Source organism: Mirounga angustirostris, unplaced genomic scaffold, assembly GCF_029215605.1.
Source record: "Mirounga angustirostris isolate CCGP_5_RB_7025 unplaced genomic scaffold, mMirAng1.0.hap1 SCAF_14, whole genome shotgun sequence".
NCBI lineage: Eukaryota > Metazoa > Chordata > Mammalia > Carnivora > Phocidae > Mirounga > Mirounga angustirostris.
Genome location: NW_026991722.1, coordinates 72,207,427 through 72,234,103, shown reverse-complemented (window position 1 = coordinate 72,234,103; position 26,677 = coordinate 72,207,427). Strand labels below are relative to the sequence as shown.

The 26,677-nt window shown below is 61.4% G+C and overlaps 1 protein-coding gene across 28 annotated transcripts in view; it reads right to left on the bottom strand.

Annotated features, from left to right (window-relative positions):
* Positions 1-3,941: 3,941 nt before the first annotated feature.
* Positions 3,942-26,677, bottom strand: part of NCOR2 (nuclear receptor corepressor 2) — a 213,348-nt gene continuing 190,612 nt past the window's right edge. For 13 of the 28 annotated variants that reach the window (XM_064578226.1, XM_064578238.1, XM_064578229.1 and 10 more), the window contains 19 exons: positions 24,447-24,587; positions 23,955-24,041; positions 23,000-23,298; positions 21,146-21,500; positions 19,850-20,071; positions 19,048-19,299; positions 18,096-18,245; positions 17,843-17,980; positions 17,538-17,751; positions 14,815-15,353; positions 13,614-13,763; positions 13,213-13,358; positions 12,519-12,712; positions 11,566-11,715; positions 10,791-10,939; positions 9,961-10,014; positions 6,945-7,166; positions 5,717-5,896; positions 3,942-5,096 (listed from right to left, as the gene is read on the bottom strand). In XM_064578226.1, the coding sequence (XP_064434296.1) occupies positions 4,915-5,096; positions 5,717-5,896; positions 6,945-7,166; positions 9,961-10,014; positions 10,791-10,939; positions 11,566-11,715; positions 12,519-12,712; positions 13,213-13,358; positions 13,614-13,763; positions 14,815-15,353; positions 17,538-17,751; positions 17,843-17,980; positions 18,096-18,245; positions 19,048-19,299; positions 19,850-20,071; positions 21,146-21,500; positions 23,000-23,298; positions 23,955-24,041; positions 24,447-24,587 (3,824 nt within the window). In that variant the 3' untranslated portion in view covers positions 3,942-4,914. The remainder of the gene's footprint in view (positions 5,097-5,716; positions 5,897-6,944; positions 7,167-9,960; positions 10,015-10,790; positions 10,940-11,565; positions 11,716-12,518; positions 12,713-13,212; positions 13,359-13,613; positions 13,764-14,814; positions 15,354-17,537; positions 17,752-17,842; positions 17,981-18,095; positions 18,246-19,047; positions 19,300-19,849; positions 20,072-21,145; positions 21,501-22,999; positions 23,299-23,954; positions 24,042-24,446; positions 24,588-26,677) is intronic. The other 15 variants (XM_064578241.1, XM_054510567.2, XM_064578242.1 and 12 more) reach the window with 9 other exon arrangements.

The window sequence follows — 26,677 nt, the reverse complement described above, 5'->3', positions numbered from 1 at the left end:
CTGGGAGGTCGCTGGGGAGAAGTCCTAGTGCGGAAGTGAGACCCGGCCGCTGGTCTGTCACACGGCCGCCAAGCCCGGGCTCCCCGGAGGATCCATCCACACGATGGCCCTCCTTAGCCTTCTCGAGGACAGGGTGGCCAGGGAGCCCTCCCCCCAGCAGCTGGCCATCCCTTTACTCCCCAGACATGCAAATCAGAGCCCCTTGCATTTTCTATCAAACCCTCTTTGTCCGTTCCTTGCCTGGTGGCCCTGTCTGAGTCCCGCACAGGTGAGGGAACAGGGTCTCTGCAAGAGAACAACAATGACCACACCATCCCCTTTTACAGAGGCAGTGACTGAGGCACAGAGGGTTCAAATGGCTGGCTCAGGGTCACACAGCCGTTAAGTGGCTGGTGAGGGTGGAGCCCTCGCCTGCCCCGACCCACTCCCCGGGCAAGGGGGGGCTCTGTCCTGCCCTTCTCTGCTGTGCCACCCCCATCCTGGCCCCCCACTGGTCTCAGAGGCTTCTCTCTCTTTCAATCCATCCAACACGCTTGCAAGCCCATGTCACCCCAATTTCAGAAAACCAGCAAATTACCTTGTTGGGCCCCCACGTTGACTTGCATGTGGCCACCTTGGGCTCCCAAATGTCCCTGTCTGGTCTCCCCTCCCAGCCTTGGCCCACACAGGCTCCCTCCATTCAGACCATCCTCCCCTCCCCTGCCCTCCCAAGAGCTACCACCTCCAGGAAGCCACCCTGACTGCTCCAGTTCGGTTATCACAGTGTCTGCGTCCCCCAGCCCCAAGAGGGCTTGATCTGAGCCAAGCCCAGTGCCTTGGGGACCGGTCTGTCCCTGCCCTCCCTGTGGGCGACGGCTCTCTAGGCTGGGCCTCCTCCTACCACATGAGCCCCGACCGGAGACCTCCAGCCAGACAGAGGGAGGAGCCAGGTTCTCAGCCAGGGTCGAGCTCCGACCTTGGGCACCCACCCCCGCCACCGTCCTGAGGGCTGCAGACCACCCCATCAGAAACACTGGGCTGTTTGCTGAGAACACAGATTCTCAGGCTGAATCCTAGACCTACAGATTCACATTATATTCTCTAGTCAGGGCCCAAGAATGTGCATTTAGCCAACTCCCCAATGTCCCAAACACACGGACCTTTGCGAACCACTGTCCTTCACTTTACAGATCATATGCTGGTTTCCTATTAGATCAGCTCCTCACGGAGTCCGTTCAACCCAACACTGTCGCCCGGGGAGCTCAGCCAGCAACAGGGCAGGAGGGAAAAACAAGAGCTCTGTCCTTGAGGGGTTCTGTCTGATTCGGGACACGGGTAGCTCACAGTGTGTTATCAGAGACCCGGAGGAGAAAGAAGATGGTGAGGTAGGAGATCTTAGAAGAGGCACTGTCCCAGCTGGGTTTTGAAGTGTGTGTAGGAGTTTTCTGGGGAGATGAGGGTCCAGGGAACAGCATAGGCGTCCGTCTCAAAGATGGAACAGTGAGAAAAGCAAACAAGACTGGGGTGGAATGAACTCTTCGGGGGTTGAGGACTGGTTGATCGAGGGTGGACGACAGGGTGGCCATGAGCTCTCCCTACACCCCCGTGTTGGGTCAGGGCCACTGGCCCGCAGAGGAAGACAGACAGAGCTGCTAGATGGTGTTGGCTCTGAGGCCACAGAGACGGGCTGGCGGAGAGGACCATGCGCCCCCCCCTCCCAGATCACTCTGGTCTAACTGCGGCTGAGGGAGGTGCCACAGGATCCTGGGTGGCACCAGCATGTGTGGCCCAACCCTGGTGGCTGGTGTGGCCAACACAGGCTGACCCATCCTGGATTCCACTTGGGGGCTGGCCTACGCCCCGAGTGGAGGAGGGAGGCCCTAGCCAGGACAGGACCCTTTGGTGGCCCGACACTGCCACCTGCCTGCCGGCCTCAATACTACAGTCCAGGTGCCCGGCTGAACCCTGTGGGGGATGCACGAGGCCCACGGCCACTCACAATGTCCCCAAGGCTCCACAGAACGTCACCACCAGGCCAGGCTCCAGGCCTCTCTGCTCATCTCGCCTCATGCCACAGGCTGGCAGGAGAAACTTAGGGTGATACAGAGTGTCAGGGAGGCTGGGCAGAGTCCCTGGAGGACTTGGGCCCCTCCTCCAGCCCCACTCCTGGGGCCTCCCACATACACACCCTGGGGAGGTGGGGTGCCGGCCAGCCGGGGGAACCGGGCACCAGCAGTATGGAGCTTGGGCAGGGGATGGCAATTTCTGCCTCCAGGGGACCCTGGTTCTCTCGCCTCTGCCCACTCGAATCCCATGGGGTCTCTACAGTGCTGAGCATAAGGCTGGGTCTGGTGAGGGGCAGGAGCGCCCTGGACCCGCGGCCACCCTCGCTGGCGACACCTCATCATCGGAGCCTTGCCCGGCGGTTTCAGAACTGAATAAATGCTATCCCCTTGACCAGACACATCGGCCTGTTAGCAAGCTGGCGGGGCCAGGCTGGGCTCCTCTCTGGGTATTTGGGGGTGTCTGTCCCTGGGGGGGCCAAGGGGCCAGCACCCCTGGGCCAAGAGCCTGAGGGACAGGGGCAGGGAGGATTCCAGGACCATGACGCCCAGGCTTAGCAGGATGCGCAGAAAGAGCCTACCCTGCGGAAGATTTTGGGAGCTTCACTTTTAGTCCTAGACCCCCGTGAAGGGCAGAGAGCCCACCTCCCGAACACCTCAGAGCTCCCAAGGGTCCCAGAGACCCAGGGCCGCCCCCAAGAGCAGACCCTGGACTGGGCATGGCAGCCGGCGGCCTTCCAGCCGTGTGCATCCCTGGCTGCCGGCTGTCCACACGTCGGGCAGGCTCTCTGCAGACGGGACTCTGCAGACAGAGCCCGAAAGGGACACAAGTCGGTGGCCCCTCAGCCCACAAAGGGGGCCGACCCTGGCTCTGCCGGGCTGTAGGTTCTCGGACTTCTGCTTGAGAAGGGGGTGGGCACGAGGTCCACATTCGGGCCAGTGACACATGGCGGTGGCTGATAGGTGACTATTTGGCTCTTGGCTGCAGGGGGCCCTGAGGCCAGGCCAGAGCGGCGGCGGGGGGGGGGGGGGGGTGAGGGAGGAGCCCTTACGGGTGAACAGGCAGCGGGCACCCCCCCGAGGGCCCACCGCACACACCCGCACACGTGCAGGGCGGGCAGACAGCATGGTGGGCAGTGAGACCTCCCCAACGCCCTTCCAGAATCAGGCACCCAGCCCGCCAGTGCGGGCTGGGATTTGCCCCAGGGACCCAGAACTGGGTGAGAGTCTGGAGGACACGGCACGGGCCAGGGTGGCAGACGAGGTGGCCGCAGGGGGGTAAGGAGCAGGCGAGGGCCAACAGCCTCTGTCCGTGGCCTGACAGCCGGGCCTCGCTCATCAGGAACACGGGAGGCGAAGCGCGGGGCGCCTTTCGGGGACACCTTCTGCCAAAGCTGCAAGCGGCCGCAGCTTGGTGGCTATTTCAAGACCTGGGCAGGTGAGGCTTGTTCTCCCTTCTGCCTCGCATTCAAAGAAAGCGGTGACGGCCGAGGGTCTGTTTCTGAGCACGACGCTGGCAGGAATGGAGTGAAAAGTACTCAGCGGTGACGAACTGACGGTGACCATCTTGAACACGACTGCGGTGCTCTCTCCGTGGGTGTGGGGGCGGGAACCCCCCCCGGTGTGTGTGTCGGGTGCCCCAGCAAGGTGTGCAGACTCGATACCGTCCGCTCACAGGTATGAATGTCCGATGCTCTCAGCACGTGTGTGACTGTTCGAACCCCTCATGGTGACATTCTTACCGTGGATGGAAATACTCACCTGCAGAGGGGACGCGTCTGGTGCGCTGCGGGGGGTGTTTCCTTGCCCCTCCAGGGTCACATTCCCGCTGTCCCCCGAGGCCCCAGGCACCCGCCCTCCTGGCTGCCCAGGCCGAGGGAGAGAAGCAGCCTTTGTAACTTGAGTATAATTTGCCTTTTAATGAGAACAACGTGTGTAAATGACAGAACGCCACCGCCGTACGCAGATGGCGGCCACAGAATACCCATCAAATTCATTCTGCCCAAGGAAGGGGGAGAGGATGCAGGGGCGCTCACCCCCCGCCCCCCTCAGTCCTGTGGACGATGGGGTCACTGGCTGGCGGCCTGCACACGCCTCTTGAACGGGAAGCAGAGATCGAAAGCACAGCAGCAATAATACTGGGTAAAGTCCTTCCTTGCGTAAAACATCTGAATTAATTCATTGAAGGTATCAAAAATATACCCTGTAAACCAATACATCATTTACACCTGCCTTTCCTTCCCACCGCTGCGGCAACGCTGTGTGAGACAAACAGTCCAGTTCCTTGGGGCGTCCGCTCGCCCCAGACCGCACCTGGCCCTTTCGCCCGCCCATCCGGCCCAGCTGGGTCTCCCGCGGTCTCGCTGACCGGGGCAGTCCGTGGAGACCGGGACGAGAGCGCTGGGGGCTGGACAGGGCCCGTGTCCGTCTGTCCAGAGCGAGAAGCGGAATGGGGACGGAGGGAGGGTGCGGGGGCTGCTAGCTCAGTTTAGACTTTGGTTCCAAATGTGTTAAGGGGGGAGGCAGTGGCGTGGGAGGTGCGTGGTCATCCTGCTTTGGGTCCCTGGCCGCCCCGGCTACGTGCGTGTGGCCACCACACGCCGCCGCGCCCCCTCCCCGGCCCCTCCCCTCCCGAGCACCAGGTAAACATCCCCTGAGTAAGGTCACTGCACAGGACCAGCCCGGGGCGGGAGTCGTAGTTAAGGCTTTAGACAGGCAAGGATGCCGGCTCTGGACGGACGGACTGACGGGCGCGCAGGCAGACTCAGGGGCTCCTTCCTCAGTGGGGGGAGTCGGCGGCTGCCCCGCTCCTTGCCCGGCTGCTCTGGCCACTCGCTGGGCCCCGGCGCCGCCCCCCACCCCGTTCTGACAGTCACTCGCTGTCGGAGAGCGTCTCATACTGCGAGCACAGCAGCGGCTTGGGCTCCTCGTCCCAGGCATGGTGGGGGCCGGCGAGGGGCCCGCTGCCCGCGGGGAGGCCAGGTGGGGGTGGGGAGGCCATGACACCCGCCTGCAGCCGCATGATCAGGGGGTTGTAGGGAAATGGCGTGGAACCTGCCGGAATGACCCGGAGAGACCGTCAGGAGGCCCCCGTGAGCTGGGGACCCCCCGATGGGCCCACCCATCTACCACACTGGGGACTGGGCCTTGGGCCCCCCACCCCGGTCTGGCCACTGTCCCAACCCCTCCTAACTCCTGCGAAGTTCCTCAAAATTGCTCATCTCTCCTCACCGATATCGTGCCCTGGCCACCTGGGGCCTAGGCCAGTGGGGGCCTCTTGGCCGTTTCTGCCCTTGCCCCTTGGCCCAGGGCTCTCCTGAACCTACATCAGATCAGGCATGTTCTCACTTACAACCCTCCGGTGGCTCCTCGCGCTCACCAGGAAAACCTGGCTCCCTGCGACCCGCCAAGCCTGTGGGATCAGCCCCCTCTTCACTTCCTGAACCCTCCCCTTCTTCTCTGGTCAGGGCCAGAGGCCAGCTTCCCTGGACAGCCCAAAGCACACCCTCTCTCTCCACCTGGGCCCTTCGGCCATTTTCTTAGAAGAGGCCAGACCACGAACTCTGCACACAGTAGGTGCTCGGGCACCCCACCCCCCTCGACTCCCGATGACCCGTGCATCCGGTGGGCTGACACCCAGCGGGCCCACGCACTCCCCACTCCCCGATGCCCACCTGCGGACGAAGGCCGGTCCTCCCACACGCGATTGGTGAGTGGGGTCCGGCGGTTACAGTCCCCCTCCGAGTGCACTGAGGAGACCGAGGGTGGCCGGTCCCCAGACGCCAGGCCTGGGGCCGGGGACTTGGCTTTTCGGCTGCTCGGTCTGCCAGAGACTTTGGCCTTCCCGCCACCACCTGCAGGGGGACACACAGGAAAGGGCCACGTTGGACTGTGAAGACAGCACTCACATGGTGAGGGTGGGGGTGGGTGAGGCCCTGGCTGCTTGCCTCTCGGGTCCCCACGGAGGGGGAGGACAGCAGCTCGGCCCCGCCGGGATGCCGAGGAGATCGACCAGATGGACAGATCCAGCCCTGGGCCCGAACCTAGAGGTGGGTTTCTACTAGGGGAGTGAGTTTAACTATTTTCAAAGGCCCCTCAGGCTGCCCTGAGGCCCACCTACCCACCCAGTGGCCGATACCCCGAGCATGAAGCCTCAGGCCTCTGGCTTGACCCTGACCATTGCCCCAGGACTGTGTCGGGGCTGGGAAGGCTGTAGGCCCTCTGCAGAGAAGCCGGGACCCCCGAGGCCAGGCCTGCGCCCCTGCTAAGTCCAGAAACTTCCTGGAACCAGACTGTCAGGTCAAACAAATGAGCCCGAGGTCTCCTTGCTCAGATATGCAGTCTTGATCAGGGACCTGGGGCAGAGGGGGAGCCGGCCCCTCTGCTTTCCCGACTCATCTGAGTTTGGGGCTAGCACACAGACACAGGCGTCCGCCCCATCAGGTCCCAGGCCAGCCAAGGTCACACACGATGGCCCCAGCAGATGTTGGACCCACGGGCCTGGCTGTCAGGAAAGGTCACCCTGATCCACACAGAGGTGGGTCCTTGCTCTAGCCTCATCTCCTCTAAGGAGACACAAAACGGGCCCGGACGTGGGCATCCCGGGGACCTGTGTCCAGCAGGGGAGGAAGGCAGGGCAGGGCTCGGACAGCAGTGAGTGTTTTTAGAAAAGCAGCAGCTCCTCTGGACCTAGTGGGCAAGGGGAGGGCCGGGGCTGTGCCCGCCCAGATGGGGATTGGCCAACTCCAGACCCACGTCAAACACGCACAAAAATAAAGTCACAAGCTCCAAAGCTGGAGGGGGTTGGTCAGAGGAACGCGGAGGCACAAGATTAAGGACACCGGGATGGGGACAGACGGGGCGGGTGGGACTGGAGGACCGAGGCGGGGGAGGCCTGCAGACCTGGCGAGGTGAGTGCGTGTTCGCTCCGTCCGTCAGCAGCGGTTATGGGTATAGCAGCGGGCAGGCTGGCACTGGCATTCAGAGGGTTAAAAGCATTGGCGCTGAGCGGGGGCTCCTCCCACTGATCATATTTACCCATGAGCGCCTTTCTAATAATGGCCTCCAGCCCCATGTTGGTGCTGGCATGCTCCTGCACCGCCTGGCTTCTGCAGGTCATGAGGCCTGGGAGAGAGACACACACAGGGGCCGGGGGGCCGGAGGGACAACGGAGAGAGGAAGAGAGAAGCGGGGGGGGGGGGGGGGGGGGGGGGGGGGGGAGAAGAGAGAATACACAGTGAGCACATTTTGGCAAAGCAACATGTTTCTCCATTTCTCTAACCCCCCTTATTTTCCTGCAGCTTGGTGATGGGGTGGGGGCCCCCCTCGGACTCAGGCCCTGGGGTTTGGGGGTTTGGGAGGCGAGATGACCACCCCCCAGTCTCTCTCCTACTCTGCCCTCTGGGAAATCAGAAGCCCCTTCGCCCCCGCTACCCCCCAAAATCCCAGCTGGGGCTGCTTCTCTTTTAAAATTCCAAGTGGCCTTGAAGAGGGAGTTGGGGAAGGTGTGTGCGTGCGCATGCGTGTATGTGTCGGGGGCGGAAGTCAGAGGGGGACGCCCTGTTTGGGGAGACACAGCTGGGAAACCAGGTCAAGCCAGAGCTTGGTACTGGGTGTGGGGGGTCCACCCTGGGTCCCTGGGGCTGGTGGGGGCTGAGGAAGAGACTCTGGGAGGGAAGGTGACCCCCTCGAGGTCTGAGACCCTCAGTGCCCACAACCCCCCCTGCTCCCCAGCCCCCCACCCCACGCTGGGCCTAACTCTCCTCCCCCAGCCTCTCCCCTGCCTGCCCGGGAGCCACGAGGAGAGAGAGGTGCAGAGACGGACGGTGAGGTGGGGGTCGTAGCCATGCAGTTACTGTGCGTGCGGGGGACAGGGCAGAGCTAGAGACACTTGCATGACCGCCCCCAGCCCGGCCACCTCGTCACGAAGTGGTCCAGTCAACAAACTGGTCCCCGCCAGACCCCTGCAGACACCCGCTATGTCGTAGCCACGTGAATCCGGCCTTTTTCATTCACCAGATGTTCTGTCCCTTTCTTGTTTTCTTGGGGATCGTTCTGGGGACTTCCACAAACCCCGGGGACGTATCTCTTCTCCACATTTTTGCTAAACCAGACCTTGCCTACGAAGCTCAAGCCCCCTCTGCCTGTTGTCCTAGGGCAACGTCTGCATGGATTTTAAAACTGGCACTCCGGCCAAGGGTATGGAAAGCAGGCGGCCGGCGGGCGGGGCTTTCTGCCCCCCACCTCGTCCGTGAACTACATGGACTCTTGACCGCTTTGAGAATCACGCTTCAGGCAACCATTTGCTCCCTGCATTTTGTTTTTCTTTTCTTCCTTTTAGCTCCAAACTTGGTCACAGCCGGGGACACACTCTCTCCACCTTTTTAGCTGTGTCTTGGCCACATTTCATCGGCACTTCAAAAAAATAAATAAAAGGAGGAAAAAAAAGGTATTTGTGATCCTCCACACTAAGAAAACAGTGCAGAGTGGAAAAGATGATGTGACGGGTACAGGTCGCAGTGGTTTCTTGGTAGATCGGCATCTAGCGATCCCAGATGTTCCTGAGCCTTCCACCCAAGGTCACGGGTGCGCGATCGGATGGTGCCGGCAGGAAGGAAGCCTGACCACCTCCAGTTGCAGAGGCAAAGTCTGACGGGGGGCTGAGCAGCAGAGACTGCGGCCTGTGGACACTCTGTGCGTGTGCTAAACTGCTTACAGAGAAGTCGAATAGGATGCACATGGACGTCTCAGCACAGATCTTCATCGCAGCGCTGCGTGAATTTCTACGGACCTATGGGCCTATGTGTCCACCACCTTTGTCAAGAACTGCAAAGTTCCGGAAACTTTCATTTCTAACCATCTCATTGGTTCGACCAAATTGTCTCCTCCCTGTTGTCCGAGGCTCAGCGATGGCCCCTGGATCTAGTCTCTGGGTAGACAGGCGAGCACCAGTCGAGACCCCCACGTGGAGGCCCTGATGACCCTTTGATAAAATCCAATGGTTGTCTTTTGCTCACCACGTTCCCAGGGCTCGAGGCCCCTCTGATGGCCCCCGGGAAGGCTAGCCCATCTGCCCTCAGCTCCGCTGGCCTCAGACACCCCACTGAAGGCCCAGGGCACAGAGCACACAGCCCTGCAAACGACCCCGGGACCCCCCGGACAGGGTCTGCCCACGGAGGCGCCAGTCCCAGCTCTGCTCTGTGCTGTCTCTTCGCGCCAGACTTCGGAAGGCGAGTCCCTAAAGCCCCACCCCAGTCTTTCCATGCAGCAGCAGAAACACACAGTGTGGCCCCTACCAGCGACTGGGGACCCAACCCCGAGGGTCCCCCAAATCCCAAACATCACAGCAGGCTCAAGTTTTAGTTTAAAAATGCATGTGAGTTTTCACCCATCTCTGTAACACATCTTCGTTGTTCCCCCAGCTGGTTCGAATTTTTGAGTAAAATGGGTGTTCTCTCTATAAAAGCGCTCACGTGGACCCTGAGTGAAGGCCATGCACACCAAGCACACGCCCATGCCCCCCCGTCCACACTCAGATCTCCACCTGAGGCCCCGGCAGAGAGCTGGTGTTTCCAGATAGCTGTGTGTGCCCCTAATTCTGTACTAAACACACCAGGAGGCCTTGACATGTAATTCTAACGCAGACTCTTTGCAAAGCTTCACCAGCCCTTTGTGCGAGTCTGTGTCCCCACTGCTGGGTTTGCGGAGTCCAGAGGGAATTACACATTTGAACTAAGAAAGGCCTCCCATCCCCATGACTATGGCTGGGGTGAGGGCCCCAGTGACCTCCCAGGCCACACTCCCTGAGACTCCTTCCAGATCCCACACACCAGCCTAACCTCCCCAGCGTGCAGCCACGAGGGGGGGCGGGGGAGCGGGGAGGGGGCTGGTGGCCGTGGAGCCCAGGCTGGACCGTTACCTGCTCCGGTGATGGCGGGCATGTTGAAGATCTCCGTCCCGGGCTGGCCGATATCTGGAGGGGTAGGTGACAAGATGGGTGAGGCCTAGGGGCCCACAGGTCCTAGGAAGTCACCGGGAAATGCCCCCCACCCCCATCCTCTGTCTGGTCTAGGCAAGGTGCTTCAGTGCACACAGATTCAGCAGGGCTGGAGAGTCTGCATCTCTAACTAGCTTGCTGGGGCTGCCGACCTGCTGGCCCGCGGGCTGCACTTGGCAAGGCTCCGGAGTGACCAGACCAGGCCAGGGAATCCCCGCAAGGTTGCTGCTCCAGCCCCAGAAAGTGTCCGAAAAGCCTCTGCAATGCTCCCAGACCTCCCCCAGCTAACGAGTCCCGGCTGGGCACTGTGGCAGGCTCTTCCTGTGCTATGATCTGCTATGTGCCAGGCCCTGTGCTAAGGGTGGGGGAGCAAAGTTAGGATTTACATCCAGGAGCCACATACATGGGGGAACAAATTGCGAATACGACGAGCACTGTGAGCTAGGGACATACAGGGCCCTTGGGTGGGCAGGCCCCCACTCCCTGGTACCCAGTATGGGCTTCTGCACAGAGCCACTCATGCAAGTATTCACCGTGCACCCACTATGTGCCTAGCGCCGCATCCTGTACCAGCCAGCACCGACAGCGAAGGGACAGCCCTCCTGGGGCTCCCTGAATGCAGGGCAAGGGCCGGGGGAGAGGTGGTCGGCAGGCCCGCCTGGCTTTAGGAAGTACTGTTTGTGTCCTAGCGCCGTGCTGGCTCCCAGCCCCACAGGGGCCCCTGCTTCCCGGGGGGCGGGGGCACCGCTTACTGTACTCTGGCTCGTTCCGGTTGTGGGTGTTCAGCTTTTTGTTGATCTCCTGTTTCTTGGATTTGACCATGGCGGAGTTGCTCTCGGTCAGTTTGCTGAAGAAGGCCGGTGGCTGACTGGTGTTGCCTGGAGACTTAGAGCCCATCCTGCTGCAAAGATCAGATACCCCAGGTCAGTTTGCCCAGTGCTGAGCTTGCACACCTTCGACAATGGGGCACTCATTACCTGACCTGCCTTAGAAATTCAGAACCAAGCTTCTCCTACCCCTCGCCTACATCCCTCATCTTTCAAGGACCACGTCTCCTGCAATCTTCTCTGCAGTTCACCTATCCTTGGGCTCAGGCTGTCTCTGGAGAGCCCCACCTGCCCTGATGGGTCATCGTGGTCTATGTGCAATAGCCCAGCCCCTTGCAAGGGGCCTCAGGAACTGGACATGCACTCGGACCACATCTTTTCCCAAGGCCCACGGACCTGGCTTTTTTCTCTGTCTCCATCTACCTGATCGGTCGAGCATATTTAGCTCATTATTTCTCAGGTCCTCAGCAAGTGCCAGCAATAGGGGCCTGGCCCGAGACAAGACACCCGAGTCCAAGGCACGGGAAGCTGCCAAAGGTCCCTCAAGCTGGGACATCTGCTTAGCAGGCCTGAGAGATCTCAGTCACACACTAAAGCCCTTGTCAAGCCCCACCTGCACAGCAGGGGACCGAGGCCATGAGTGGCCAAAGGGGCCGAGTCTTGAGCATCCCGGGGGCAAGATGGGATGCCATGGAGGTACCTGGGCTCCGCCTGCTCCCCGTCCCGGTACAGCAGCGGGTACATGGCGCTTCGGGGATGCCCAGGCTCTGCCATGCCCTCCGGTGGGGACACGGGTTCGATAGCATCCTCACTGCTGCCCAGGGCTGACGTCTTGCTTGGCTCTGGAGACCTGAGCGGAGAGAGGGTCCCCGCTGCGGTCAGAGTTCAGTGCTCTCTCCTCCAAAATGATGCAGGGATTCCACTCCCCTCCCAACCTGCCCTGCTCCACGTCGGAGCTCAGCCACTCTTCCTACAGAGGGCCGGAGGGCTGCTATTCCAGGCTTTGGGCGCCACGCATGGTCTCCACTGTCGTTTTTTCTTTTAGGACCTTTAGCTCCTGGACTGCGGGCTGGATTTGGCCCGCGTCTGGTAGCTGACCCCTGCTGACCCCAGGCCAGGGATCCCACTGTCCCCCTAAAGACGTCCTGCTGTCTTCCTGCCCTTGTGCCTCACCCGTGCAGCGCCCCCTCGAGCTGGGGGCCTCCCCCAGCCCCAGCGCTCCTGGGGGACCCAGAAGTGAGTGTGTGTGTTATCTGCAGGGAGGCTGAGCACACAGCTCTGGCTCGAATCCCCGCTCTGCCACTTGCGGGCTGCATCCCTGGGGGTAAATGAACTCGCTTCTCCGCACCTTAGTACCTTCATCGGTGACGCGGGGACGGCACTGCCTGTCCTCGCCGGGCTTGCGCCGAGAATCCTGGCTAACACGTGGGAAGTACTTAGCTTGGTGTCTGGAGCCCACGCAGTGTGGTGCACAGTCAGCTATTACGCACCAGCGCCGTGGCCTTGAGCAAGCTCCTCCATCCCCCCGAGCCTCAGTTTCTCATCTGTGCCACGAGAGGTGGCCCTCGCACTTGCTCAGCCCTCCCACAGCAGCCACAGGATGAAGGCCTCCGAGCAGCTGAACGGCAAGGTCACCCCGCCCCCAACACTTACCTCTTGCCCCCTTCGCTGTGGGGCGAGCCACGAGCCGGGGCGCCGTGGTCCGGGGGCGGGAGGTAGAGGTCGCTAGGTGGGCGGCGGAGGTCCAGGACGGGGCAGCTGGCTCCAGGGAAGGAGTAGAGGGGGGCAGGGAGGGGCGCGCTGAGCTGCTGTGGGTGGTGGCGAGTGTAATCCTGCGTGATGACCTCCTGCAGGCCAAAGGTCGGGGCAGAAGTGCAGGGTTAGGCCACAGCCAACCCCCCAGAACCTTCTGAGTGGACAAAGGCTGCTGAGCTTTGGGGACAGAACCGGGCCTGGCTCTTGGCTTCCCGGGTGCTTCAGGCCTGCCTACAGCAGCCTCAGCATCCCTGTGTGTGCAGGGCGGTGGCCCTGGCCCGAGGTCTCAAAGTGGTGGCCCCTGGATGGGTCAGATTCCACCGGCCAGTGTACATGAGATGTGGATCGTGGACCCACGCACCCCGGGCTCCATCAGCTGATGAGGGGGCGGCGACCATGCCTGAGTTTGAGCCTCTGGGGCCCCTGGCATGGCTTGCCCTTGCCAACCCCTACATCCCGGGTCTGGGCCACCAGGACTCAGTTTATCCTCAGAGCCAAGAGGCTGCGTGTGACCCTCCCCCTCCCTTACCCGGGACCTTGTCCCGGCCCAGGTTCAAAGGCGATGAGGAGGGGGCAGAGAAGGGGTAGTTACACTGATGTGCTGTGCCAGGGTGACCACCCTCTGGTGACCTTTGACCCCTGGGGTGGTCTGGAGCAGCGGGCTGGACGAGGACTGGCTCTCGGGCAGCGGCCGCAGGTGTGGGAGGTGGGCAGCCTCTCCGCCCAGCTTGCCGGGGCCTGCAGGCAGAGCAGAGCGGGTCAGCTGTGGGGGCCGGGGGGCTGAGGCGTGGGCCTGGCCGGGGGGCTGTCACTGAATCCCAGCTCTGCCCTGAGCTGGGGGGGCGGGGCCCATCTCCCCCCACCCCGCCCGCCTCTGGCTGCCTCGATTTTCCTACCTGCACGATGGGGCAACGACGATCCTTCTCTCATAGGGCTGTGGTAAGTGGGGTGCATGGGGGTGCATGGGGTTGCAGGGGCAGGGTGGGGCCCTACCTGGCTGCTTGTGCCGCAGGTCCCCCTCCAGGTGGCTCTTGTCCAGCTCCTCGAGGTGCTTGGGGAGCCCCTTGTCATGGGTCAGGCTGGGCGAGCTCACAGGGCTGACGGGCTCCACCCCGTCGGGGCTGTAGCTGCCACCATGATAACCTGCAGTGGGCAAGGCCCCGGGTCAGGCCAGCGCCGGGACCCGGGGCTGCAGCCGCCCCTCCTGGCCCGCCCTCCCATGCTGGCTGGGGCCCCCAGGCCGGAGGGGCGCTGTGGGCAGATGGAGAGAGGGAGCGAGCCAGAGCAGGGGCTGCTGGCCGGCCAGGGGTGGGGGTGCACTGAGAAAGGAGAGAGATGGAATGGTGAGGAGAGTGCCAGGTGGAGGAGAAACACAGTTGGACACACAGGCAGACAAGCCAGGAGATGGGAGACAGACCTAGGGACAGTGAGAAAAACAGACCCACCGAGACGGTGGGGGCCGGGGTGGGGAAGACGAGTCTCTAGGGAAGGGAGGGCAGGAGTGAGATCGGTGGGGGCTGTGGTAGGGAGTGATACTCAGGTCCCAGGACCCTGCCTGGGCCACAGTCCCTATAGCCCCTGGTCCAGCAAACAGGGGCCCAGAGCAGGGGCCAGAGATGGGAGGCAGGGGGCAGAGGACTCTCCTTCTCCCAGCGGATGCTGGGCAGTAGGACAGCAAGGGGGGCGTGGGGTCAGGGCACCCCAAGACACCCTCACAACCCAGGCAGGGTGCAGGGGTCGGCTCCTCCTGGAGAGTCGGGTGCTTCCCGCCCCTGCCTGTCTTCTCCTGGACAGTCTGCCTCGGCGGGCGTCCTCCAAACCAGACTCATCCACACGGCAGCAGGGGTCACCCCACTCCCTGCTCCCCAAACACAGGCGCAAAGGTTGGGAGATGGGAGGCGCAGTTGAAGTCAAAATCACAGATCCATTCATTAAAGGAAAAAAAGCGAAAATCCAAAAAAAAAAAAAAATCATGATAAAACAATGTGCAAATGATGAGGTGCCCCCAAATCGGGGGGTAGGGGTGGGCGGCAGCTTGAGGGATAAACCATCAGAGCGTGCAATCGACGAGGACGAGTTTAAAAACAAAATACCAAAACCAACAAAAAATGGGGGGAAAAATAAAAAGCAGAGATCTGAAAATATCTTTAGGCCACAAGACGGGTTGGGTGGGCGGCAGGGCCGGAAGTCTTACCATCGGGAGGGGAGTCGTTGGCCAGCGAACCTCCTTCTCGCGGCCCTTTATCGTGAGCAATTTGACGCATGATTATCGCGTCTATGAAGGTGGCCGCTGTCAGGGTGGTCTTACCCAGAGAACGGAGCTCCAGTTCCTGGATGGAAAAGGGTTTACTTTGAGTCTTTTCCCGGTGCAGGTCCGCGGCCGAGGCGGGCGCAGGCTGGTCCGGGCTGGTGTGGTGGGGTGCGAGGCTCTTTGCTGGGGTGCGGGCGATGGCCGTGTGGCTGGAGCCGGGGGGCGCCAGGGGCCGCGGCTCGGAGCCCTTGCTGGGGGAGGAGGCGGGCTCCAGCCCCGTGCGGGCCGGGGGCTTGGCAAGGAAGGCGTGGCCAGCGTCTGCACGGGGCCGCTCAGGCCGGGCGACCCTTGGGGCCTCCTTGGGCAGCAAGACGGGCTCCATGAGGGTGGGGTAGACCCCGTCGAGGGTGCCGCCCAGCGGACAGTGGGTGGTGGGTGGGAATGTGGCGGCCGGGCGGACAGGCGAGGAGGTGGAGGTGGACCTGCGGGAGGAGAGAAGGCGGTCAAGGGACTGCGGAAACCATCGCGGGGCGGCGGGGGGGGGGCACGGGCCCAGGAAGCCAAGGCGGGGTCACTCCCCTCTCACTTCAGCACCCCGAAGGGTCTCCACTGCCCTGGAATAAACCTGCCCTCCCGACCCGGCTGAGAGGCCCTGCCATGCACGGCCGTACCAATGGCACGCATTCACCCGCTCATTTATTCACCGTCTCCGTCAGTCCCAGACTTTCTACTGAACGCCTGCTTTGTGTCAGGCACCGTTCCAGAAACTGCTCTAGACGTTGAGGAACATAGCAGCAGACAGACAAAGCACCTTACGCTCTAGCTGAGCAGACCGTATGCAAGGCCACAGAGAAGGTGCACCCCGTCAGAGTGTGGCTCTAAGAGTCGGGGTGAACAGAGAACGGAAGCCAGCAAGGGCTCGCAGGTGAGCCGCGGGCTGCTCAGGGCATGAGGCAAAGGAGGAGCCACGTGGACAGTGGGAACAGCAAAGGCAAAGGCCCCGAGAATGCTCGGGGAACGGGAGATGGGGTATTAGAGGAGCAGGCAGCAGGGCCCCCGGCTCTCCCACCCCGGCCACCAGAGGCCACACAGGGCTCCCTGGGATGCCTGCCTGGCCATGTGCTTGGAGTGCTCTCCAGCACTCCGCCCCAGCACTGCCGCTCTTGAGGGTCACGTGCCTCTTCCTCCAAGCAGCCTTCCCTGATTGCTGTCTGGTCTAGGCCCTAAGATAAGCCCCAGGAGGGCAGGGCTTGCATCACAGTGTCCCCCACACCCCACACAGGTCAGCCAGGAAGAAGGAATGCACAAACGTATACTCTGATCTTCACAGGGTAAATGTAATTATCCCTGCTTCGCAGATGAGGACGCTGGCGCTTGGATGCGAACTGGCCGACTCCAGCCCTCGGGGCCTCTCTGTGAAGCCCAGTGTCTCCATGAGGAAGCGCCCTGCCCTTCACTAACCCTCACTCCAGCTGCCACTGGGAAAGGCCCGACCGCCCCGTGACGGTTTCTAATCGGCTTATTGCTGGTGTGGAGAAACAGCCAGCCTTCGTGCATGAGCAATAACCATGCTCCAAGCAGCCAGGTGCTTCTGTTTCGTGTAACTGCTGTCTATCTGAGTCAGGGAGGACAAAGCCAATGCTTTTGGGAAACGAGGTTGTCATTTTTCCTAATTGGAATGGTGGCTGGGTGGTGAGTATGATTTAGGGCAGCCAAATGGGGGGAGGGTACTTGTATGAACGGAAACTTCACCTTGGAAGAAGCACCTGCCTCCGAACAGGACCCTGGGCAGGGAGGGGCACCGGGGAAGCTCCCTCCCCCATATTAGGCAGCTCTGCCCCCAGTCCTTGTGGGGGGGGATGTCACTGGAGGAGACTTGGGCCCCTTGTGAGAGTGAGTGGACTGTGGGGGGCACACATGGGACCTACAGAGCCTCCCCCATCTTAAGAGAAACCCTAGGTTTTCTCCAGGCAAGATGGACACTATCTCCTTCCTGAAGGGCCCTGCTGAAGTCGGGGGAGGATCAAGAGGAGTCTCTCCCCACAGCCCTCTCTTGTCTGACCCTCTCCTCTCCACAGACTCTATCCTTGAACCCAACAACCTACCATCTACTCATCCATCCCCCCACCAAACTGCCACCCATCCGTCCAACTCATCATCTATCCATTCTTCTACCCATCCATCCACCTGCCCACCCACCCCACCACCCACCCATCTACCCATCCATCCATCCATCCACTACCTACTCACCTCTCACTCAACCTACATCCAGTTACGCACCCACCCCCTGGGCAGGGAGGGGCACCGGGGAAGCGCCCTTCCCCGCATTAGGCGCATTCTCGGCGCCTTTGCCGTTGATATTCCCACTGTCCGCGTGGCTCCTTCAGTCCTTCATTAGGCGCATCCATCCATCCATCCACTCACCTCACCTACCCAGACCCTGACCCACCCACCTACCTGTTCATCCAGCCCAGCCACTGTCCACACACCACCCACCCGCCTACCACCTGTCATCTACGCACTTACCCACTCAATAGTCCTTCTGTCTCTCCACCTACCCATCCCTGTAACCCAATCTCCCATCCACCTACCTCCCAAGTAACTGCCCGTTCACCCAGCCACCCACCCATCCATTCTCCCTCTCCCGTCCCCTCCCTTGTGCCAACCTGGCCCACCTCAGGACCGTGGGTGTGCTGGGCTCCACGGAGGTGATGATGCCCTTCATGCCCGTATTGTGCAGCACGCTAGGTCTCTGCTGGATGGCGTCCTGGCTCCGGGGTGAGATGGGCGAGTGCTGGTGGGAGTGGGAGTGGGAGGCGGGGCGGCTGCCGCTGCCGCCCCCGCCCCCACCTCCGCCGCCGCCACTGCTCTGCTCTGTACCTGGTGGGGACAGGCTGCGGGTCAGGGGGGCAGGCCTCGCGTGGCCCACGAGGACCCCCCGAGGCTGGGGCAGGGACCTCTGGCGCCCTACCGGGTCTCCAGATGGGCGCGTGCTCCACCGTGGCGGTGGACGTGAGGATGGACTTCTCGCGCTCCCGCTCTCGGTCCCGCTCCCGCTCCCTCTCGGACGCGGAGGTGGCGGAGGGTTTTGTCAAGTGAGTGGGGCCCCCTGGCAACCAAAAGTCCTGCGGTTCAGTCCAGCGCTCAGGGCGGGCCTGGGTTTGTCCTCTGGGGTGGACAGAGGACACCCGGCCGCCTTCCTTGGACGGGGGCGGGCGTGTTACCTGGGGAGAGCGGGGAGCTGCTGAGCCGGCTGCTGAAGTGCTGGGGTGCTGTGGGGAGGTAGGCGAGGCGGTCCATGGCGGTGGCGGGCGTGCCTGGTGTTGGGGGCACCAGCACGGGGAGGTGTGGCACTTGGGACAGGTCGATGATGCCTGCCGGAGGAGGTGGGGGCGGGGGTTGCAGGAGGGGCGGGGGGGCCGGGCCACCTGCTGGCTGGACCGCCCCATCAGCTGGAGCGCAGGGTGCCCTCGTGAGCCGGGGCGCTCCCTCCTGCTGCCGAGCACCAGCCCCCTCGGGCCCTCTTCTGAACGCCAGGCTCTCCCAGTCCCACCTCCCCTTGGCTCCCGAGCCCAGGAGCGGCTGTGTCCTGCTGGTGGCGTCCCTGCATTACCTCGGCATGCTCTTCCTGCTCTTCCAGCCCCTCACCCCATACAATCAGTTCCCCGTACTCAGTCCTCACCATCTGAAATACCTAGCATGACTGGTTCTTCCAAATGGACCCTAACTGGGACTTGGTCATGCCAGAAGAACATTTCAAAAGTATTTCCAGAGGACGAATTTAACGCACTTACAAAGCAACTACAGGCTGTTTGCCAAGTCAATGGAACCAGAAATACAAACAGCCTCCTATTTCGATCCTCTTCTTTTTTTTTTTAAATGCCAAGGACCCCCATACACCAAGAGTATGCAGAGACCAGTGCACACCTCCCGTATGTGCATCCAGGATGCACGCGTCTACCAGACACACACCACTCTCCACCACCTGCCAGGTCTGTGTGCGCTCAGGGCGCTCACACTACCCAGACCTCTAAGCGCACCACCCTCCACCACCTCAGCCAGCACACCCGTGTCCTGGGCACCATCGAGCGGGCCCGGGCAGACAAGGACTAGGGCCGATTCTGGAAGGGAAGGGTCTGCCCACGCACCTGCCAGCAAGTGCCCAGCCCCACCCACCTCGAGGGCCGGTGGCGTAGTTGAGTGCCAGTGAGGACTCGCGGGGCGACAGGCCCCTCAGCATGTCAGCTCGCTGGGCCATGGCGGTGGCCGCGTTGTGGTGCATCTGCTGCGAGGTGATGTAATCGTTGATGATTGTCTGGCGGTTCTCCAGCGCAGCCGTGTCAGGGTAGCCGCGGATGAGGTACGGTGGGTACAGGTGGGGGTAGGTGGGGTTGGGGGCCAGGTGTCGGGGCAAGTAATAGGCAGCGGCTGCAGGGAGGAGACGCGGAAGGTCAGGCTGCCCCCCGCTCCTATACCTGACAGCTTCTTCCCCAAATGCTCCCCACAACACAGAATTGAGGGCCTGGACATAGAAAAACCCTTGCTCCCCAAAACACACGGGGGTACCTTCTACTGATAATGTTATTCAGATCGAAGTTCCCCCAAACAAAGGGCATCCAAAATGTAGATCACTAAGATACCTATGGGATGCATCCTTCTAAACAGATTTTCAGATCATGTCCATCTGAGGAACACTCAACACTTCAGCCCTCTTTTGATACATTTGCAATTTTAAAAGCCCTGGTAAGTTCTGCAGGAAAAGAAAACCCCTGAAAAATATTTAACTCCGTATGTCCTTCAGACTCCTAAGAGAACCTCTGTTCTAACCTAAATTATTCACACGACCACTGGGCCTCTCCACCCCGACACCTGTTTCCCCATCTAGCAGAGCTTAGTTGATGCCTGAGGCGTCCTTGATCTGACACTGACAAAGCCCCTGACCCCCTGCTGTGGGGTTCTATGGGTCCAGGACAATCACCTGCATCAAGAGGGATTCCGCGGGGTATGGAGGCGGGATCGAAGGCCAGTGGGATGTGGCCACGGTACAGGTCCACACCACTCACGCCCCGAAGCAGGTGCTCGTAGGGCGAGATGGGGTGGGGGTGGTGCTCAGGCATGGCGCTGTGAGGGGACTTGGCAATCTCACGGGGCGTCGACGTCAGCTTTCGATCCTGGGATGCCTTGCTAGATGAGAGGCTGCCTGTGGGGACAGGCCGGGGGGGGTTGGCATCGGACCACTTTGCCAGGACTGTCACAGCCCCTTACGCAGGGGCCACCAAGGCCAGGGTTTATGGGGAGACCATCTGAGGACGGGCTCTCTGGGATCTGGGGACCAGGACTCTTCCTTCACCTGTTCCGTTGTCTCAACTCCTGTGTTCTTTCATTGACTCATTTGCTTCTGTGTTTTTGTTCTTCTAAAAAATTCACTCATTCATGCTCTCATTTGTTCCCTTGTTCATTCATTCATTCAAGCAATCAGAAAATATTTATGGAGCCTCCAGCCCATGCCAAGCATTGCTCTAAGAGCTAGAGCCACCCCAGTGAACAAAACAGGCAGGAAACCCGGCCCACATGGAGCAGACACTTAATGCTGGAGAAAGGTGATAAGCTAGTCTTCAAACGAGAATTTCTGAGTGATAAATGCTCCGGAGAAAATTTAAAATGTGACCAGAATAGTGGGGGAGGGTCCTAAAAGCCTCCCCAAGAATGTGACTTTGCACAGAGACCTAAAGGACAAAAAGAAATCATTTAGATAATGATCTGAAAGTGGGGGAGGTTTCAGGCAGAGGGAACAGCAGGTGCAAAGGCCCTGAGCAAAGTCAAGGAACAGAGAGGAGGAAGCCGGCTCACTGAGCCTGGGGTGGATAAAGGAACATGGGGACAGTGAGATGCGGCGTGGACAGGGCCGGGTCCTACAGACTCCCCTGGCCATGGCGAGAAGTCACTAGAAAGATTTAAGCAGGAGAGTGGCATGATTTGATGTGAGCTTTTCAAAGGACAATTCTGGCTGCGTTTGGGGTGCAGATTATAGCAGGACAGGAGGGGAGTCGGGGAGGCCAGGTGGGAAATCGTGGTGGTCTGGAGGTGGCAGGGAGGCAAAGGTAATTCAGAGTATAATTTGGGGGCAGAAGCCACGGGTCAGGCAGGTGGAAGGTATGTGGTGGCCCCGAGGGTGCCGCCAGTTTCCAGCCTAAGCTGAGGGTGGGTGGGGAGGCCGTTTCCTGAGCCGGGGAGTCCACCCAGTGCCCATCCCCCCCCCCCGCACCCCACGCACCCTCCTGCAGGCGCGGGGTGGGTTCCCGCGTGGTCACCGGCGAGCCGCGTGGGAGGTGGCCGGCGAAGGGCGCCCCGTGCTCCTCGTAGGTCAGGGGGCTCTGGCGCGGCTTGCCCAGCTCGGGCACGATGACCGGGGCCCCCCGGGTGATGGAGCCCCCAGAGCTGCCGGCTGCCCCCGGCCGGCTCTTCAGGCTCTCCTCGTAGCAGGCGCGCTCCAGCGCCCGGGCGTCGGCCATCACGTCCAGCGGGTGCACGGGCGGGAACGTGCGGCCGGGGCTGCCGATGATGGAGCGCACGTCATGCTTTTTGGGGCCAGCAGAGGACGTGCCAGTGTCATACTTGAGCGGGGTGCCCTGGGGAGAAGGGGGAGCACCGGCTACATAACCGCGGAGCCTCCGTTTCGCAGCCATAAAACGGGAGCGATGTTTCAACACCTCCAGGGGCAGGGGGACAAAGGGCTTTGCTAAACCTAAGATCAGCACACATGTCACTGCCCCGCCCGCCCCTGTCCTGGCCCCCAGAGCCACCTGCGGGGGGACGGCTGCAGAGGGGGCACAAAGGTCACAGGTCAGCCCTCCCTGGAGCAAGTGGGGGACCCTCTGTTGGCCCCTGAAGCCTCAGCATCCCCACATGGGGAAAACCTCCCCCATCAGTCTGCGACTCCACGGCCCACTCAATACCACTCCAGAAAATTCAGCAGCAAAACCCACTTCCACCGCCTGGGGCCCAAGGCTCAGAGGTCAGGGCTGAGGTTTGTTTGCTCTCTGGCCAGAAGGGGCAGCTGAAGAAACAGGGGGTCATGGACCAGAGCACAACCCGGCCACCTGGGAGAAGCCCCCGCCCTGTTGACACAGGCTTGGGAACCCGGGGTAGAGTGGGGCCCTGTGTCTCTAGTGATGGAGCTCGGAGTTCATGCATGAATGTTTTAATTAAAGCAGGGAAACACCCTGCTTTTAAGAATGCTGTAGAGTCAGGCTGGCCTCCCTCTTGGATCCATGGGGAACTCCCGCCCAGAGGCTGAGAGCCAAACCTGGCGTTGGATAATTTCCTCACGGCTTCTCCCGGCACTATGAACCTTGACCCCAGCTGTGATGCCCTCCCTGGATGCCCTCCCCAGTACTGTCCGCCTCGTAGCCAAGCAGCCCCTGGGACGGTTCCCACTCTCCCTCCTCATTCCATCAGGCCACTTCTGACCACGGGAAGGGACAGTGGCCCTTGCGCGGTTTCCACTGGCCAGCTCCTAACACAGTTGGAGCTGGTCATGCCCTACCGGGCTGGGGCTTCCTGGGGGGCGGGGGCCGGGGCCGGGGGAGTGCAGCCTGCTGGTGGGGGGAAGGGGACGCCAAGAAGCAAAGATGTGCAGATTTAGGCACGTCTGGACTTGAGGTTCATAACTGCCATTCACTTGCTGTGTGATCCTGGGCAAGTCACTTTAATGTCCCTGAACCTCCATTTATGCACCAATATAACGAGAACAGTAAGAGAACTACCTCAGAGCATGGTTGTGGGGGCTAAACAGGGCATGATGCCAAGTGCTCAGGCAGTACCTGGCCCACAACAGAAATCCAATCAGCAGCAGCCGTTTATTTCTATGGTTAGCTCTGGGACTTTGGCGGGCTGCTTGAACTCTCTGCACCTCAGTTTCTCCATCTGAACAATGGGGATAATGGGTGTGAACCTCACAGGAGCAGAAATACAATCAAAGGAGCTCAGTAATGAGCACCTGTGTCATCCCGGGCAAGGTACCCACGGAGTCGGAGCCTCAGTTTCCCCACTGGTAGAGGCCAGAGCAGCGGCTAATGGCCGCCCCCACAGCATCCTGGCCCAGCCTGCCTGGCTCTGGCGCCCTTACCTGCGTGATGGAGCCCTCCTTGAGCGGCCGCGGGGCCAAGGGCAGCTCAGGCGTGCGTCGCAACTCCTCTCGCGGAATCTCGTGGATGGAGCGGCCGGCCTCCTTCACCGTGGCCACCAGCCCCTCGTGGGCCGGCTTCAGCTTCAGGGGCCCCAGGGCCTCCAGGGGTCGGGCCTTGTAGGCCTCGGCCAGGTCCCGCGGGGGCGGCGGGGGTGGTGGGGGCGTGCCCTCGCGTTTCAGGAGCTTGGCCTCCCGGCGGAGGTAGTCTTCCTGGGCCTCCACGTAGGACCGCGGAATCCCTGCCAAGGACAACAGGGTGCTGACCTCGACTCCACCCCCACCGTGCCCGTTCTAACTGGGGTCTCCACACACCAGTGACTCCGGAGCCAGACTACCTAGGATCAAGTCCTCACTGGCTGTGGGACCTCGAGCGCATGACTGGACCTCTCTGAGCCTCAGTCCCTTCATATGTAAAATAGGAGTATTAACTGAAACACCTCACCAAGGCGTGCACATTCGACGAGATGCTGTGGACAGAAAGCTTAACAGGGGCCCACAGGAGCTGGCTCACCACCGAGCAGCCGGGAGAATTTGGGTGGCATGGTAACAGCTCCGCTAGAACTGTTAGTAAGTGAAGACACCAGTCCCACACCCTAATACGGGAGGAGCACCCGGGTTAGCGGCAAGCCCGGAACAGACGCTCAGTCACAAGGCCTGCAAAGGACAGGGCGGAGGGGCAGCATTCGGCTTCCTGCTGTTCTTCAGTAAGACAGGCCCTCGCTCTGCATTTCAACCCACACCTGTAAGGGCCACGTGCACGCGTCACACGCCTGTCCCGCGGCCGGCACGCACCCCACCCCGCCCATCGCGGCGACAGCGGACATCTGCGTGCTGGCTGTGGCCGCCGTGAGGGCAGCGGGGGGCGGGCACCGTGGGGGCGGAGGGCGGGTGGCACCTTGTGTGATGGAGCCTCGGATATGGTGCTGCTCTTTCAGATGGTGGGGGCTGTGTCGCTCTGGCGGGATGGCGCGGCCCATGAGACCTGCGGGAGGGGCAAGAGCGTCGTGGTTACGTGGGTCCCTCAGCCAGCCTCGGGCAGTGACAGGCGCTGGGGCTGGGGCCAGGGCCAGCCCTCCCAGCATGGGTCCCTTCGGCCGCTGACAGCCGTCCCCACGATGGTGGCGGTGCTGGCGGCCCTGGACCCAGCAAGCAATGTCCCGACTCCTGGGCCCTGCACTGCCTCCAGATTGAGCCTCAGCAAGACCTAGCCTCAGTTTACCTCTCTGGAAAATCAGGCGAACCATCCCACCACCTCCCTCTAGGGGGCACTGACAGACTCTCTCTCTCTCTGCTGCTCTAACCCACTTAGCTGGGAGGCCCCCCAGAGCAGGTCCTAGGCCCTGGCATTGTGTGTCCGCTGGGGTAGGGAGCCAGGCAGGGCGCCCACCTTCAATGCTGGCTGAGGAGATGGCCCTGCTCACGCGGCCCTCCATCATGTCATAGGTGCGCTTGGGGGCAGCCGTCTCGTGCGCGGGTCCAGAGCTGCTCCTGCCGTCCTCCTTGGAGCACTGGGACACCGACATGCCACCTGGAGACCAGACCATGCTCGTGGTGAGGGGTGGCGGTCCGGTGCTTAGGGCCCCGTTCCAGCAAGCCCAGCTGAGCCCTCCCGAGGGAACCCACAGCCTGCAGGCCAGCGGGGCCTCTCTCTCCAGTCTAGGGGTTTAACACATACCAAGGCTTCCTGCACCCTGAACCCCAACCCCTGGTCAGCTGTGTGCCTCTGACCACACACGGCCGCTGACTTGTGACACGAACACCAGTGCACACGTGTGTGTGAGCAGCAGAGTGGGAACAGACAGGCTGTGCACAACCATTTGGGTGTGAGGGCACGCGTACACACACAGGCCTGGCCACCGAGAACGAAGTGAGGCCAGGGGCACAAATGGACCCGTGTGCCTGTGTCCACGTGCATACACGCACACACACATATGTGCGCTGTAGCAAGTCCAGGGAGGACAGAAAGGGGGCTGTCCACAGCAGACATGGCCTGGCTGAGCCAGGAGGTACCTCGGGCTGTGCACCCTGGCCCCCCAGACAGGCTGAGGGTCGGAACGCCGGGAGGCAGTTCTTGAGGAGAGCAAGGCCTGGCCTCACCCAGCAGGCTGGGGCTCCTCCAGGGGCCTCTCCTCCCCCAGAGCAGCAGAAGTAAGCTCCCCAGGGCCCCAGTCCTGCCCCTCGAAGACAACAGGTTCTCCCCCTCTTGTTACTTCTCCAGGTCCGCTCCACAGGCTACAAAGCGGCGGCCTACAGACATGCTGGGTTGTGGCTCTAAATTTTTTTTCAAAATTGCTGATGTTTAAACACGCAGATTTCAGATCAAAACGGAAAAAAACATATATATATATATATATATATATAATATATATATATGGAGAGATGAGAAGTGTAGCCGGGGGGCTCACACCCATACAGAGCGACAAGAGCCACTGTCCAGGCTGCCAGGGCGCCCCCCCCCCCACTGCCCCCCTAACCACCCAGCTCCAGGAAGCATGGGAGGGATGAGAAGCCCTGGTGCAAACGCCCTCTACAGATGAGAGCTCGAGGACGGGCGTGGGGACCTGAGCTGAGGCTGTGCTCATCCTGCCCGTACGCCTTGACTGCAGGCCCCTCAGCCACGTACCAAGGCTGGCGCCCAAGACACAGCCGCTAGCCTGACTCTCAGCTACATGGTACCACCTCCACTTCCCAGGAGCGAGGGGGCAGGGGGCATGGGCAGAGGCAGACAAAGAGGAGAAAAGGTGTCCGCTCATCAGAGGAGAAGCAATGTAGGGCCCTGCAGGGCCAGCCCCCGAGAGGGGTGCCCATGAGCTGCGTTCCGTTCCAGAGCCCTAGGCGCCCAAGGATGCTGGGAAACTCACATCCTGGCTCTGTCCTTCCTTAACTGCCGCCCCCCAGCCCCGCCCGTGCAGGGCTCCTTGGTTGTGGAACCTGAACCCAGGAGGGGAGACAGGGCAAGAGGCAAGGAGAGGGGGAGGGTCACTCTGGTCGTCACACCCTGGTGGCCTCCCATGGGCTACCAATTAGAGCACAGCGTTGGCCGGAAGTGCTGGGCCTCAGGTCCCCCACTATGCTTCCAGCAAGGCAGGCCAACCCTTCCCTGCTGCTGGCTTACATACTTGCAGGGATAGGCAGATCACCACCTCTCTGGTTGTGCTTCATGCTGTCACCCAGCCCTCACTCCCTGTGCAGCCACCTCCATGGGCCAAACATCCTCCTCCCTGATCCCAAGCCTCCTCGTCTCTCAAGGGGCCACGAGGGTAGCCACACAGGACCACTGGCTGTCCCCGTACAGCCATAAAATGGGGATAAAATGCTTCGCCCGGTTCTTTACCACTCAGGCCGGTGGGAGGGGCACAAACTCCCCAGATCTGTTTTCCACAGACATCTGCCTGCCTTTTACCCTAACCGTATTTTTCTGGACCCTCCTCTCTTGACCAACTCCAGAAACACCAAAGCCTGGGGTTTGGTGGACAAGCCATGCTGGAGGAGTGGGTTTCCACGACTCAGAGTTCTCAGGGGACTTCCTATTTGCATCTCGTGTGGGTGTCCTGAGAGCTCTCTGAGGGGGGCTTCATCCGCTGTGCTCGCCCTAAATACCCCGGGGTGTGCCCCCGT